This window comes from Physeter macrocephalus, chromosome 4 (assembly GCF_002837175.3).
Source record: "Physeter macrocephalus isolate SW-GA chromosome 4, ASM283717v5, whole genome shotgun sequence".
Lineage (NCBI taxonomy): Eukaryota > Metazoa > Chordata > Mammalia > Artiodactyla > Physeteridae > Physeter > Physeter macrocephalus.
The window spans coordinates 33,793,310-33,810,122 of NC_041217.1; the positions used below are offsets into that span (position 1 = coordinate 33,793,310).

The 16,813-nt window shown below is 39.2% G+C and overlaps 1 protein-coding gene across 2 annotated transcripts in view; it reads right to left on the reverse strand.

The window, feature by feature from the left end:
* Window positions 1-2,782: 2,782 nt before the first annotated feature.
* The window catches only part of DTL (denticleless E3 ubiquitin protein ligase homolog), a 41,484-nt gene continuing 27,453 nt past the window's right edge, over window positions 2,783-16,813 (reverse strand). Inside the window, exons 12-15 of one of the 2 annotated variants that reach the window (XM_007102638.4) lie at window positions 15,659-15,748; window positions 13,118-13,253; window positions 6,592-7,424; window positions 2,783-4,536 (exon numbers count right to left, since the gene is read on the reverse strand). In XM_007102638.4, coding sequence (XP_007102700.1) covers window positions 4,420-4,536; window positions 6,592-7,424; window positions 13,118-13,253; window positions 15,659-15,748 — 1,176 coding nt within the window. In that variant the 3' untranslated portion in view covers window positions 2,783-4,419. Of the gene's footprint in view, window positions 4,537-4,637; window positions 4,749-6,591; window positions 7,425-13,117; window positions 13,254-15,658; window positions 15,749-16,813 lie in introns of those variants that run through there. The other variant, XM_007102639.2, reaches the window with a different exon arrangement.

Genomic DNA, 16,813 nt, shown 5'->3' on the forward strand with positions numbered 1-16,813 from the left:
GGTCCCCCAGCAGCAGCTTCCTCCCTAAAGGTGAACACATCTTAAACAATGTAGCACAGCTGGGGGCAGCGGTCAGGAAATGGGAGGGTGGGCTTTGTGTGAGCAAAGTCTTTGGCTTACTTGAGAGTCCAGGGAGGGTGGGCTTTGTGTGAGCAAAGTCTTTGGCTTACTCGAGAGTCCAGGATATAGATTTGCAAACCACAGCCTCTTTAAACAGTGGCTGAGGCTATATATGAAATTAGCTCTGTAATTTTCATGTACACCTGGTGAGAAAGATTCATGAATCTCAAACATCTGGGGAAATAGAGATGTTTTTTCCCAGAGGCCCATTTGCTCCTTTTGAAAAGTGCTAAGACTGGAGGCCCAGGCAAAGCTTCCCAGGTGATTCTGATTTAGTTCCCATAACTGAGAATCACAACTGTAGTGGAACAGGAATGTCAGAAGAACTGAAGTTACTTAAACCTTTATGTCCATTTATCAAATATGGTTAACAACCCCTGCCCTCCCTACCTTATAAGAATAATAGCTAACAGTAATCGTTCAATAAATGTAAGCTATTACGTGCTATTAGGCACTGTCCTAAGAACTGTACATGTAATAACCACACATCTCATGGAAACTGATTCAGAGAGGTTAAGGAACTTGCCAAAGGTCATACAGCTAGGGCTGGAATTCAAAGCTATGCAGTCTAGAGATCATGTTTTTAACTGTTATTTACAGTGTTGTAAAGAATATATGAAACATGCATGAGGAAAGCATTTTACTTTGAAAAGTTAAAGGTGCTTTAAGTGGCAGTTGAATGAAGTTCCTGGAGGGAAGAGTCTGCATCTAGACAGCACTTGCTACATCGTAGCTGCTCACAACTTCATTCAAAGGACCTGAAAATCTGATCTTTGCCTGTTTCCCTCAAATGTTGACTTTAGCCTATTGAAGCGCCACAGATAAAGTGACTCCTTTGACTACTGAAAATAAAGGGAGGAACTCTGCAGACCAGGTGCTTCACACAGGGCTTGGCAGGAGTGAATAAATAAGTGTTGGCTGAATTGAACATCTTCCAGGTGATGGATGTATTGGCTGAATTGAATGTCTTCCAATCAAAGGCATTTAAAATGTGCTATTCATATTGTACAAAATGACTTGAATTATTTAGAATGTCAAAACGGGAAAGGGCAAGTGGCAAGTTAAGGAAATTAAAGAGAAATGGGGTATAAATGGAATATTAAACCTTTGAAATTCAAAATTGAGAACCTGGTTATATATCCCTGAAGTCCTCTTTCCTGGCTTAGCAGGGAAGTGGGAGGGATGAGCTTCGGGGATGGAATAAGCCTATGCTTTAATACTATAACACCTCTCATTTGTGTTGTACATACTTGCTGTAGGCATACTGATCCAAACAAGCTGCCTAATATTTTTTTTAAAGGCTGACTTGACTTTACATAATTCTTTAACAACCCGTACACTTTTTAGCATGCGCTGAAACGTAGCTCAGAAATAAAACAGGTTTTTCTACCCCTTTAGACGACAAAGTGGGTCCCTTATAACAAGCTGGGCTTGTATTCCTGGCATTGGATCTAATGAAGTATTTGACTCACTTCACATCCAACAAAATGTTGTTTGGCTTGCTTATAACGTCCAAACAATCTCTAAAGAGCACATGCACAATGCAGGTTTTTCCACAATTCCTAGGAATCTGATGCGTAACCGGTTAAACCGTGATGTGGCATGATCCGAACCAAGGGCAGGCAAAGGATCTCCTATGGAGACCTGTGTGGGAAGCGGTGTGATGCTCAACGGGGCCAGCATTCAGCCCTGTACAGAATTACAAAGCAGAAACCACCTGTGCTGAACTGCCACAAGGAGGACAAGAACTCAGGTTCTCTAGTACGACATTCTCACCCAGTTTCTCTTCTGATGCACATCTGTAAAATGTTGCCCACACTACCTAGCTGTGGAACGGATTCTCTCTGTGAGACTGCTTGTCCTTTGCTTCAAGAGCAGTGTGAGAGGAAGTCCTGTCCCTTTTGGGACTAGGAAAAGCAGAAGAACAGACCTAAGAGCAGCAGTGCGTCGGCTCCAACAGGCTCTCAAAAAGCATATGTTAAACTGCTGTGACCTATACAAGATCATTGCCACTGGCTAATATCAAGGTGAGGGTTAAAGCAACACACACACACACTTAAAAAGAAAAAAGTAATGTCTAGACATGCATATTGCACAGTTGAGGTTTTAAAAAATGCCTCCTACACAGGGTGTCCCAAAAATCTTAAAAGTTTTAAGTTATTAAGGCTGTGGATAGGGATGGTAGCCTTCTGCCACCCCAACGGGGTAAGCTACACATGATTCTGATTTATCACCAAATGAAAGTGCAGCCTAGATTAAGAGACATTTTAAAGGACTTATTAGTCAACCCTTGCAAAAGTAAATTAAGGGCCTGTGTTCAAACAGCCAAACGGAAACTCTAATACAGCTTTGTAGCAATAGCGTTTGGAGTGTATTCAAATAGAAAAGCTTGGGCTGGAAATACTTGTTTCGAAAAAGAATTACACCACTCCACCCTCCTTTATCAAGTAATCCAAGCCACCTTAAACACTCAAGGTCTGATCAAGCAAGACGTATTTTATGAAAACCTCTTTCAGTCTGAACTAGATCATGTCCTTGGGAATAAACAAATTTTATTCAATGAGCAAGTAGAAGGGATTCTTGATTACTGCTATAGTTCTTTTGTGTAGACAGACTGCTTCTAGGTTAATGCAAAAGCTCAGAAAAGAACATCAGATAAGGTAAAAGGCTTTATTATTCAGGAGCAGCTCAAAGTCTGACACTGACACAAGTAGGGATAATTATTATCTCATTACATTTGACCTTTGGCACCCATTTGAAGTACTAGTTTTCCAAGTGGGAATGTTACACTCAGTAGACTCTCAGCACAGTTTCTGAAAGCCACATTTATCCCCAATTTTACTCAGCAGAAACTGTCAGATGAGCAGGGACACAAAGAAGAAAACCACCTACTTTAGTTCTCTTTTTCATGGATCCTTTTCCTCACTGGCTTTCAAATCAAGAAAGACAGATTGCATTATTGGCAGGTATTGGTCATAAATAACACCTTCCCACAAACACACAAAAATCAAACATCAAATATAAGTAGTTCTTAAATATTCAGTTAATGCTATGGCATACTTTGTTTCGAAAATAGCATTTCTGTGGCTTTCCTATATTTACCTTTCTCCTTGGATAAAACCAGGAGAACCCATGCTTAACTGACCCATGCAGTTCTTGTTGTTACACCTTCATTTATAAGAATCAAAGGAATTAAAGAGTTATCATTAAGAACAGATTTTAAAATGATGACAAAAGTATGAATAAAGTCTACACAGTCCTCAGGGATGTGGATATAATGAATCAAGTTTCATGATTGGAAGGGGACTCCCTTCCAAGGACATAGTACATAGAAAGTACACGGAGCTTGTTACTATGAGTTTACAAAGGGCTAAAATATAAAACAATGGTTCATTTCAAGCTGATTGATCGTAACTGTTAAGGTAAGGGATACGCAAGATATTTTGCACATTATTAACTGAGAGTCAGTCTGTACACTCTATATTAAATACCTAGAGAAAATTCCATGATGTTTGGCTCAGGGCTCTACTAGAAGATCACTGCTTTTTCGTATATAAAGAGAATCCAAAAAATCAGGTTAAAGTCAAGATTTACTCTTTAGGTTCTGGATTTTCAGTTAAGAACTACCTACTTTTATAAAAATATCAATAAAAAATCATTACTTTTTCTTAAAATCTGATGACTTCTTTTTAAAAAAAGTAGCAGCCCCTAGAGAACTGAAGACTGAATTCAAACTCCAGCTTCAGTGACTACTGATTCTATAAACATCTTCCTCCAGTAAATGGCAAAAACTATAACCTCTTCTAGAACGTGATGTTGGGTTGGAAACATAGTAGATTGCTTGGTAAAAATATGAGAACCTTAGATCTCATATGGGAGATATATATGGGGGAAAAAAGACAAACATTTCTAGTGTTCTCCAAGTTTCTCCAACGAGCTGATATTTATCACTGCTTTTAAAATAAAGATGATTTTAACTTGATATTGTATTTTAACACTGAATCAATATAAATTTGCTTATCTAAACATCACATTTTACCACATACTTAAAAAAACCCACAAAAATGTAGTGAAAAGATTATATATATTTTATATGAAACTGTATTTGTTGGAAGCAGCAGAGACCCAGGGTCCTCTTCAGCAGCTGACCTTCACAGACAGGCCTCCTGCTATGGCCCGCAGATACTTTCCACTGTGCCCAGAAAGTTTCAGAGTAACAAGAGACAACACTTGTTTTTTTGCCTCTGTGACATGGGATGTCATTATTGTACAGAAGATGCATAATTTAAAAAGTAAAGACTACTCATTCAAAATGTTACACAGTGACAAACTTACTTTATGAAATTTAAACACAGCATTCATTCCGAGGAAGCTGCACGTACACCATGGCAGTAGAACCAGTTGAAAGGATTTTCTCTAAAAAGGAAAAAACGGTAGCTTTCTTAAAACCAGAGTTACAGAGTCACTCTGTTGAATTTTTTATCTTGTTTTAATGGGTCAAAGTTCAGTTAACTCACTCAGATGAGAATCTATAATTCTGTTGACTGTTCTGGACTACAGTAGCCATCTTGGGACTTTCTATGGAAATATGTACAGATTTTCCGCATGGAGCTGGGAGTAATGGTGACCTAGAAGAAGAAAGTTTAGATTCTAAAGATTTTCTAAGATAAAGTTCAGCTGTTACCTCAGCAAGTTATCACTAAGGGTATTTTAAGTTAGGATGCCTAGAAATTTGCTTATTTAGTCAGATAGATTTCAGTCTCAAATAGTTTGATGGCAATGTCTCTTTTGGTTGATTTGTACTAAATACAGAAAAATTTAAGGCAGCATGCAAGGAAGGAAGAAACAGATTTTTCATGTGAACAGAAAATATTGACCAGTTAAGCCTCATAATAGGAACCAAAGAGGTTACAATTACCATCCTCTTTGAAATACATGAGTAAATCACCCTCCCAAATTAACAAACGAGATAGGTACTCAAATGGCAGATACTACCCTTTTCTGAAGTCTACATTATCAACATGTACATAAAGAAAAAAATTATTTTAAAGAAACTTAAGCTTCAAAGATTGAAATTATAAAGCCAGAAATATCTTGGACCAGCACACTATTTTTTAAAGCCTTTAAGGTGTACACATTCATGAAAACAATTTTTTATTGAAATTGCTTTTCTGCTAACACATAGCTCGGACCAGCTCCCTGAAATAAAATTCCTATAATAATAGGAATTTTAGCTAGGGGCAAAGATCACCTACAGTGATAATTTTGAGAGAAGAAAGGAAAGACTATTTACAGCCTTTTTAAAAAATATATTCTGTAGCAGGTCTTGGAATTTGTGTTTGAAGTAATCTTTAAAATATTTCTAATTTATCTTTCCTAAAATTATGGGATAGGCTTCTTGACAGTAGGAGGGGGATATGAACACTTATTAAACTAGAAGTGGCCTAAGGTTATCTAGCTTCTGCCCTTTAAATGGGCAGATGTTACTGATCATGACTCCTAAATTGGGTTTCAATCATTCTTCCACCTTCTCCCTAACACAGAGAAAGAGCTACTATGAACTACAGGAGAAACTTCCTTAACCCACCTCCATCCTTAACTTGCAAACTGAGTAGCAGAAGCTTTCTATTCCCTTTGACTGGTGCCCATAGCTCACCCAATGCTCACAGCTACTTCTGCCTCCACCATAATGAGTCACTTGCTTTTCAAGGTTCACAAAGCTATTTCTGCCAGCAATATCTGTTTTTGAAATTATCTAAGTTAAATAAAAAGATAAGTAAAGTTAAACTGAATGTTTAAAAAAAGGCAGATACAGGTGAGTTGCCAAAAATACCGGGGTGAGCAAGATGATCGTAAAAGATTGGGGAAAAATCATAAAAATCTAGAAGGATTCTTCACTTAGAAATTGCTTTGTAAGTATCTTAATTTTGCTTTATTTTAAATAATTATAAGCTGTAATTACATATTGAAAATTTATTTATGGATGTTGGCAACTTGTCCATGAATTACAGCTTTGTCTATAAAAAGGGGGGAGAATCTATAAAAAGAGGCTGCAGGGGCTGGGGGGTAGGGGAGGGAATAATGTCAAACAAAGGAGAGGGAAGATATTTTTGAATTGATATCCTGGAGGATGAAGAAGGCTTTGATGAATCAGGCAATGGGGCTGAGGGGTATGGACCTTGACAGATGGGATTTTAATGGAAGTAAATAGGGTTGCCAGATAAAATGCAGGACACACCCAGCTACATTTGAATTTCAAGCAACAAATAACTTTTAGTATGAAAAACTTTTAGTATAAATATGTCCCAAGAATATCTGTCCTGCATTTTTATGTGCTAAATCTGGCAATCCTAGGAATAAATAGATTTACTTTAAAAAAAAAAAAAAAAAAAAGCATTCTGACTTCTGAGAAGAGATCTGTGCCTACCCTGGCCAAGTTGGGAAATGCATCTTCTACCACTGTCAACTTACCGGTCCTGGAGAAGTCTTTCCACTCTGTCTCCTAGGGTTGGGGGTCTGGGATGATGGACTTCGTGGAGACGAATTCTCAGCCTTCCGTTTGGCTGCCATGGCCAATAACCAGTTTTTATTCTCTGGGGAGCTATTCTCTTTGCCTACCACTTCAGAGCCTTCTCCACAAGATCCCAAAGGAAGAGGTAGCGTTCCACAGCCTTCTGAAGCATAAGGACTGGCAGGAGAAGGAGGCTCTGTGACACTCATACTAGTCCCTTCAATCTTGCTTGGTTTGGTAGGACCTAGAGAGTCCTTACCAAGGTCTTCCTGGTTACCAGCAAGGCAGCACAGATCCAAATGAAGCTTTTCAACTGGGTCATCAAGCTCAGTCACACAGTTGCAACTCTTTACACACTTTTGTTTCACATTCTCCAGACAACTTGAGTCTAGCCTCCTCTTTACTCTATTTCTAGACTCAGAGCAAGCCACTGCTTGGGATGATTTCAGGCTCACAGGTATAAGGGCTTTTCTTGGAGACATGATCTTGGTCTCAGAAGCAGGTGGAGTCATGGGTGGTGATAAGGAAGGTGTTCGGGTCATCCAGTTTCTAATGGACATCTTGAAAGATGAGGGTGGCTTGGGAGAGACAGAGGACATGGAGCCTCTTCTGCTGATGGGAGATCGGGTCTTGGCAGGAGGGGTTTTAAGAGAGAATGTGGCAGTATTTGAAGGAAGAGGGAGGTCTCCAGCACAGCTTGGAGCACAAGCTGCTGATGATGGGGAGGAAATGCATGGACTGCTCTTTACTCTGGGGGCTTTGGCAGGAGTACTCTGGCTACTTGTCACTGTTACTGAAAAAGAAAAGAGGGTCACAAAAATCAGAAATGAAAGCCATAGAATATCCCCGAGTTCTCATCAAGGAAAATTATAGCTAACTTAATCATCCAGGGGTTGATTTCCCAGTGAGTAGATCACATAAGTCATTTGATTCTTACTGGACCCTTTTAGCATTTTCCTTCCCTTTTCCTAACTGCCAGCCCCCCAAACACCCTGCTGTAAAACACATACTTGTAAAAATCTAGAAATTACAGAAAAATTTAATAGCATCCAAGTGAACCACTTTTAGTGTTTTTTCTATACTTGTGCATGTGATATAATACATCTTTTTCTATACAAAAATGGGACCATAATGTACCAAATATTTAGTAACCTGCTTCATAACATACCATGAACATTTCCCACATTAATACAGATTTATATCACTTTTAACAGCTACAAAGTATCCTAAGGTAACAGTAAGACATTAGGGTTGTTAATGATATTTTGTTTTCATAAGTAAAGCTGCCATTAGCATTTCTGCGTATACTTCTGAGCACAGGGCAGAGAGGCACCGCACACTAAGGAGCGTACAGGTCTACAATCTGGCACAATCACTATGTGACTTGGTACAATCTTTCACCTCCTCTGCCTCGGTTTCCACATCTATTAAGTGGAGATAGGTTTTAATCTCCATAAGAAGTAATTCCATCAATTACTTGTTATCAGGCCTCATGTGACTTTCCACCTTCATTTACAATTTATGATTTTCCACAAGCCAAAGAATGTCAAAGAACATTTCAGAAACTCAATGCACGCTCTCTGTAAAGCAAATCAAATAGTGGATAGAACTTTTCTCTATGTGTCCTGTCCCTTGTTTACAGGCAATGACAAGTACTTCAGGCAAATTCTTATAAACTGGGACTTCCCTGGTGGTGCAGGGGTTAAGAATCCACCTGCCAATGCAGGGGACACGGGTTCGAGCCCTGGTCTGGGAAGATCCCACATTCTGCGGAGCAACTAAGCCCTTGCACCACGACTACTGAGCCTGCTCTAGAGCCTGCGAGCCACAACTACTGAGCCTGTGTGCCGCAACTACTGAGCCTGCGCTCTAGAGTCCAAGAGCCACAACTACTGAGCCCGTGTGCCGTAACTACTGAAGCCCTCGCGCCTAGAGCCGGTGCTCCGCAATGAAGAGCAGCCCCGGCTCGCCACAACTAGAGAAAGTCCGGGCGCAGCAACAAAGACCCAACACAGCCAAAAATAAATTAAAAAGAAAGTTATAAAAAAAAAGACTACAGAAAGCACTTGAGATAGAACAGGTAAGGTTTCCTTCTCTTTAAGATAATCATTTTTGTCACTTAGTAATACTTAGACCAGAGGTTCTCAATCTGGCTGCATAGCGAACTTAATGTGGAGCTTTATAATAATACAGGTACTTGGCCCCTATCCCAGGCCTACTGAACAATTTCTGGAGACAAACTTTTAAAAAGTTCAACAAGTGGCTATGATGCACAGACAAGGTAGAGAACCATTCGCCCTGACGGTGCTATGAAATCTCTGGCTGAAACAGTGAAGGAATAGTAAACAACAGAGCAGGTGCTGACTGGGAAAAGTAGGACAAAGTAAAAGGGGCCATGCCTTGGGATTTAAAGCCTTCTAGTTACTAGCTTAAAAGGGCCAGAAGAGAAGACAGGCAGTCCAGGACAGCAGTGAAGGGTTGGGGTGGCAATCAGAAGCTTGGGAAAGCATAGGAACATAATTTTCAAAACGGCAGTGTGATTAGCAGCAGCCAATCCATTGCTGGAAGTTGGCTTACAGGGCCAAATGGCCAGTGCACCAGCATTTGGCCCTTGCATCACGTTGTTGCTCTGCAGTGCTCTTCAGAGTTAACTCTAGCATCACCCAGAGACAGAGAAATCTAGGTCTAACTCCTGGTCCAGGCTTAGTTTGAACTTCGCTTTGCTGTGCTGGGTTAAAGGAGGCAGTACTGCAAGGTGCTTCCAAGCATGAGCTTAGAATCAGACTGCAAGGGTCTGAACTCTGATTCTACTATAACTTCACAGCTGTGTAATCTTAGGCAAGCCTAAGTTCCTTGAGCTTCAGTTTCGGTTGTTTGGGGAATTAAACGAGATAATCCAAATAGGTGCTTAGAACAACTGTGCTAATACTCAGTAATGGCTAAATGTTATTAATATGGTACAAATTTGGTCAACATATGTAACTTTTTTGTGACTTGACTTCCAAAACTAAGAATAATTAATGACACACTAAAAACACCTAGTTAGGGACTTCCCTGGTGGTCTAGTGATTAAGATTTCGCTTTCCAGTGTGGGGGGTGCAGGTTCGATCCCTGTTTGGGGAGCTAAGATCCCACATGCCTCGTGGACAAAAAACCAAAACATAAAACAGAGGCAAAACTGTGACAAATTCAATAAAGACTTTAAAAATGGTCCACACCAAAAAAATCTTAAAAAAACAAAAACACCTAGTTAAAAGAAACATAATTTTCATCAAAAATGTTAAAATGTTTATAGTCATAAACACAGAAATTCCACCTCTGGGAATCTATTTTAATGGGAGATGGGGACCCTAAATTCAGAAAAATTTTTTTTCCCACAAAACATTGGAAATAAAATGTCCAACTACAATAGAATAGCTAGGTAAACTATGGAACATTTACCCAGGGGATGATTCAAAATGTTTTGCTAAAAAGATAACATGAAAAGTGCTTAGAATATCATGTTCAGTGAAAAAAATCCTCAAGAAATCCAAATATATCTGTAGTATAACTATGACTCTGTTAACAAGAAAATCTCTATGGATAAGGGAGTAAAATCTCAAAAAATAACTCAAATGTTAACTGAAATTGTGCATGAGTGGTGGCGATGCTGATGGCTTTTTCCTCATATAATTCATTTTTGTTTTTCAAAATTTGGGAGCAAAAAATACATATAAAGACAAGGCAGCAGAGGGGCTTCCCTGGTGGCGCAGTGGTTAAGAATCCACCTGCCAAGGCAGGGTACACAGGTTCGAGCCCTGGTCCGGGAAGATCCCACATGCCGCGGAGCAACTAAGCCTGTGCGCCACAACTACTGAGCTGCACTCTAGAGCCTGTGAGCCACAACTACTGAGCCTGCATGCCCCAACTACTGAAGCCTGGGTGCCTAGAGCCTGTGAGCCTAGAGCCCGTGCTCCGTAACAAGAGAAGCCACCACAACGAGAAGCCCGTGCACCGCAACGAAGAGTAGCCCCTGCTCACCGCAACTAGAGAAAGCCCGCGTGCAGCAACAAAGACCCAACGCAGCCAAAAATAAATAAATAAAAAAAATATTAAATTACTGAAAAAATTTTAAAAAAACCACAAACCATATGACTGGTTAAAACCAACTTTCCACCTACAGTGTACCTGTACCTGTGCAGCAGACGCACAACCATGCTGACTGCTCACTTTCAATGAATGAGTGCTAGCCTTAGGTTGACTCTTATGCCCAACATCATATTTCCCTGGTCCATTTACTCTTCTATCCTCTATATGACTATTCCAGACTTTCTTTTCTCTCCTCAAATCTCTATCACCTCCACCCGTCATCCTTATTCTCAGTTGATGATCCTCATTCTTATCTAAGAAAATAGAAGCTGTTAGAACAGATGGAAACTTCCACAAGTTCTGACCATCCCATTTATCTGCCTACCTTCACTGTGCCTATATTTCTGCCTTCTGGTTACTATGAATGAACTATCTACACCCCTGACAAAGGACTACTCTTCAACATGTATATTAGATATCATCCCCTCACTCGAGGACACTGGTCCAGCAAACTTCCCTGCATCGATTTTCCCCTTCACTATAGGATCCTTTCAATCACATACAAAATGCTATATTCTCATTAAAAACAAAACCAAAGCAAACTTCAACACAGCCTCCTCCTTCAGCTACTTCATCTCTCTTCTTTCCTTTCTAGGAAGACTCCTTGAAAGAGCCTTCTCTTCTCCCATCCTCCTGAACAACACTAATCAGGCCACCAATACGCCACCAAAAACTGCTCTCACTAAGGTTGCCCGCACTGCCAAATCTAAAGATTAGTTTTTAGCCTTCATCTTACATTGCATGCCAAAAACATCTGACCAAATTCATCCCTCTCTCCTTAGTTTACACAATACTCTCCTGGTTTTTCTCTTACTTCTCAGGTTGTACCTGCTCCTTCACCTCTCCAATTTCTAAATATTAGGATGTTCCAAGGCTCAGACCCCAGACCTATTATCTTTTCCATCTATAGCTACCTTTTACCTATATGATGATGAATCCCAAATTTACAACTCCAGCCCTAAATTGCAGAATTAAACATCTAACCGCCTCTCTGACATCCCCATTTAGATGTCTAATAATATCAAACAACATATCCAGCTGTTCCCTCCCCCAAACCTGTTCCTCCTGCAGTGATTCCTATATAGGTTAACAGCAACTCCACCCTTCTAGCTTCTCAAGCCCAAAATTCTGAAGTTATCCTTGATAACTCTCCCTTATGTCCCACATCTGATCCCACAGCACATTCTGTTGGCTCCATCATGTAAATATATCCAGATTTTGAAGACTTTTTGTCCTACCATTTGCTACCTCTTTGGTCTAAGTCACCATCATTGCTTCCTGCGTTATTTCAATGAGTTTTTAAATTGGCTTGCAGCTTTTACCCTGATCCCCTTACAATTTGTTTTCAACACAGAAGTTAGAATGATCAAGTTAAGAAAAGTCAGATCATACACTTCTCTATTCAAAACCCTCCAACAGCTTTTTTTTTTTTTTTTTTTTTTTGTGGTATGCGGGCCTCCCTCTGCTGTGGCCTCTCCTGTTGCAGAGCACAGGCTCCGGACGCGCAGGCTCAGTGGCCATGGCTCACGGGCCTAGCCGCTCCGCAGCATGTGGGATCCTCCCAGACCGGGGCGCGAACCCGGTTCCCCTGCATCGGCAGGCGGACGCGCAACCGCTGCGCCACCAGGGAAGCCCTCCAACAGCTTTTTGTCTGTCAGAATAAAAGCCAAAATCGTACAAGAACCTTATTTTCCACTACTATTCCCCTCTTCTCTTTTGCCCACTTTAGCCACAGGGACTACAGCTACATTAGCCTCTTTGAGGAACACAAAATATGCCAGGCCTGCTCCTGCTTCAGGGCCTTTGCATTTGCTGTTTTGTCTGCCTGGAACATTCTCTAAAATATCCATATGGCTTACTACTTCATTACTTCAATTTTTTTACTCAGATATCATCTTTTCATTGAGGTCTCCCTGGGTACCTAATTTAAAATTTTAACAGCATGCTTTGCTATTCTCTCATTCCTTCTTTCCTTTTTCCCTAACCACATATTGTAATCTGACAAATTTTACTTCTTTAACTTGTTTACTGACTCACACTAATATGTAAGCTTCATTTACATCTTTGGGATTTTGAATCTTTTGTTTATTGCAGAATCCCCAGGAACTTAGAACAGTGCCTAGAACATAGTAGATGTTCAACAAATACTTAAAAAAAAATCTACTGGTGTATTCCAGTGCCTGTGTAGATGATAAACATAGTAGTGTTCAGAAAATATGTACTAAAAAGAATGTCAATGAGATGGTGCTTTCCTCTGAAAATATACCAAAATAAGATCAAATCTAGCTCAGCATCTGTACTATAGAACTAAACCGATCAAACCATTAAAAAACTTAGAAAAATGCATGGGATCCTTACCTAGGTCAGCTCTCACCTCTCTCTTCTTCTGAGAGGCCCAGCCCACTATGGAGAGTTTATCTCCTCCTGATTTTTCTTCTAAGTCTCTATTCAAGCGCCAGACTTTCAGTGTATTGTCATCAGAGCAGGTAGCAATCTACAGAGAACCAGGAAGGGAGTTAATAAGTTTCAATCAAAGATTCACAACAAGGTAAAAAGCAGATATGTCTTAAGGGCTCATGATTAGAGAATTATTCTGCCTGAGGTAACAGGATATAGAAAATGTTATCTGAAAGGTCAGATACTTTCATTCCTTGCTTTCAGGAATCATTCCAGATTTCCAAAGAAGTGAATCCTTTAGTTTCTTCTTTATATACATTTGGCTAGTATGACTTTTGTGACCAGTCATTTCTTAGCTACCTAAAGCTCTACTATAAAACCAGGTTCATTTCATTTTATTCTCAAGAAGTTGGGCAAGTCATTATCTTTATCACCTTCTGTGTAACTATGAAACATGTAATTAAATTAAGATGTCATTTTTACTCTTTCTCTTAAAAGATCAGTCAGTGTTTGTCACTGACATTTAATTTGTATGACTTTCCTCTGACTTCCTCAAGTTCTGGCTTATTGTTAAAGTAATGGGATAATTCCCAAGATCTGATTTAGTCCATGACTCTAGTATGCTGTGGCAAGTAGAATGAAACCATTCCCTAAGATTCTTTTTCAGATAGGTAAAGGAGCAATCTGGGAAAACGACACGTTCACTAGACTGAAAAAAGTTAAAAATAACCTTTGCCCCTTTAAAAATATCTGACCATTCCTGATCTTGGTCCCAAGCCTTTTATGGCAGAGAAAGTCCAGCTTGAAGAGCTTGTGGCAAATGGCCACTGGTTCCAGAGCTGTTCCCCAGCATTTGTTTATATAATTTCTCTATTTCAGTAACTAAAGAGAGAGGAAAAAAAAGAACACACGTTCTCTTAAGTCTTGGTCCCCAAGAGGCTGGCAGCTTTTTCCTTTCCTCACTGGGAGGCCAAAAGAAGACACACATATTTAACTGCTCAAAAGAAATGCCTGGAATCGCCAGTTAATCTATAGTCTATAAACAAGTTATTATTTACAGAGCAACTACTAAATCTGAGTGTCCGAAAATTTATGTTCTTTATCTTATTTAATTCTCACAATATAAAAAGCCTTATACTCAAATAACCTCATCTACAAAATGGGAATAAAGTTATTTGCCCAAGGTCACCACAATTAAGTGGCAGAGCTAGAATTTAAATCCAAGTTTTTCCAATTTCAAAGTGTAAATCTTTTTTTTTTTTTTTTAAAGCGGTATTTTATCTTCCTAATTCTAGGCTCGGGACAAAATTATTTTAAAGAAACTTTTAAAAAGGTGGTCATTAAATTGGTATGAGTAAACAGCCCTGCTACTTCCTTTGAGTCTTTTCCGTGCAAAGAGATAAGGGCAATATACGATGGATGGAAAAAGATGATAATTAACTGAATAATAAAAAAATTCATCTCGGTAAGTTCTATGAAGATATAAAATTCCACATTAAAAGCAGATGTTTCACTGGAAATCACAGGGACTCTTAGAGGGAAAATGCCATTGGGGTGTAATTTTTGGTGATTAAAGCAATGATTTCAAAAAAAGTCTATAATGAAGCTCATCACAGAAATGGTTATATAGGGATATAGAAATAAAAGGAAATCCACAGTAGTACTGGAAAGCTAGCAGGGATGCCACGAGTAGATCAGACCATGAGAAGATTCTGGAAGATAAAAAAACAGATGGGAACAATAGGCAAGAAACCTTCAAAACATAATAGATGAAAAGGAGCTCTCCACAGAAGGGACATTTCCCACAAACCCAAAATAACCCAAAGACTAAAGGCAGGGGACTGGAGAAGTGAGTGGAACTGGGGCCACTATTATATGAAATCCCTACATATACGTGGAGTTTGTTTATGTTTCTGGGATTTCTACCTTTCAGGTTTTTTACTTGTTTTTAGTATCACTATTAAAAAAATTTTTTAAGTGAGTATATTTTCTTCTTTTCAAAGTGTCTAAAATACTTTGGAGCTACTTCTTCTCTAGTTTAGTCACAGACAGCCTAACACGTTAAGACTTCACAGTAAGCATTTTTCAGGCATGTGAGAACGCAAACTGGACTGTGAAGAACAGTCAAGGTGTTACCTTTAATACACCACGTTGATAATATGTAGAAAGTTAGAAACACTAGTTTTCTCCTTAGATTTTCTTTTTACCTTCGATTTTAAAATGAAATTTTATTAACATTAAAAACTTAAATTCTATGTTTAGGAAAGGAATGACTCTAGGGAACTAAGAAATCCACTTATTCTTTAGTGCATGATACAGTTTATCTATTGGTATAAAAAATAGAATATGTGTGATTAATGATGATACAGATCCTGGATGGCCTCTAGATCTTTTAAATGTCTATTTAAACATAAAAGTCTGTATTCACTCTCAAGCTAACCTTGGGAAAACCTACAAACCTGTGATCTACTTTTTAAACCAACCACAGATTCACCTACAAACCTTTGTGAAGTCTGATGGACACCAGCACACAGATGTGACCTCTTGAGAATGACCCAGGAGCACAGTAGGAGGATGCCAGGGTATGGAGACCTATCACACCATCAAAAAGAAAAAAACAAGTCAGCAGAGCAGTGGTAGATCTCCCAGACAGAGGCTTCGAATCTCTCCATATCTGTACCTTAGAGAGCTTTAGGGTTGTTACCAAAAGCTCCTAGACATGCCTACTTATAGCTCAGAAAAAGTCCCAATGGGCAATGAAAGTATTTGTCATTAATCTGAGAAAACAGAATGAAAATAGCCAAAATAAGTAAATAATATGAGCTTAGATACCAGGACAGGTCTTATTTCAAATCAGGACAACTTAGCTATACATACTTTGACTAAAACTCAAGACTGAAAGGGTAAGGTTCAGCAGCTAGATAGTACACTTCAAGTGGAGCCTAGACAACTTTAGATCTTCTCTAGTCAGCTACTTCTAGGAATGCTGCACTTACTAAGTCCTGAAGGTACCTGAGACATGCTAGCAGATCTCTTGGGACAAGAGGACAGTCTTTCTTCCAAAAGAAGACTCACTGACTTTTAAGAAAGTCCAAAGTTATACTCCTTCATTTTGAAGGGGTATAAGCTATATTTTACATGGCACTTTGTATCGTTTTTGGAAAAAAATTCCTCTAAAATTTTATTTAAGTTCATTTGCTTAAAGAAATCTTGAATTTTCAAGTTAAGTATTGCCACATCTTAATACATTTTAATGTATAAAGAAGGGTCACATTGTGCAGTACTACACATGTGACTAAGAATATTTTCACCCTCATTGGATGCCATTAGTGATGTGCGTTTGAAAGCTGACTCATTCAAGAGCTGTCAATCCCTATCAGAGGCCATGGGCATTAATCAGCACAACATGGAGTACAAACTCACACAGCTATTATTAGCACGTGTTTGAAAAAGAGAAATTATTCTCTTTTCATTTTCCTGAGGCTCTGAATCATTGCTCATTTGTATGAAGAAAGTGGAGGCATTCTGGGAAGAATATTTGTGAGAATGACTAAGTAAGCTTAATGGACTCCTCAGACTGTAGTTAAAGAGATTCGACACACTGATTTCATAAGGTTACCCAACTCAATTATTACTACTCCTCTCTTGGGTTAAATG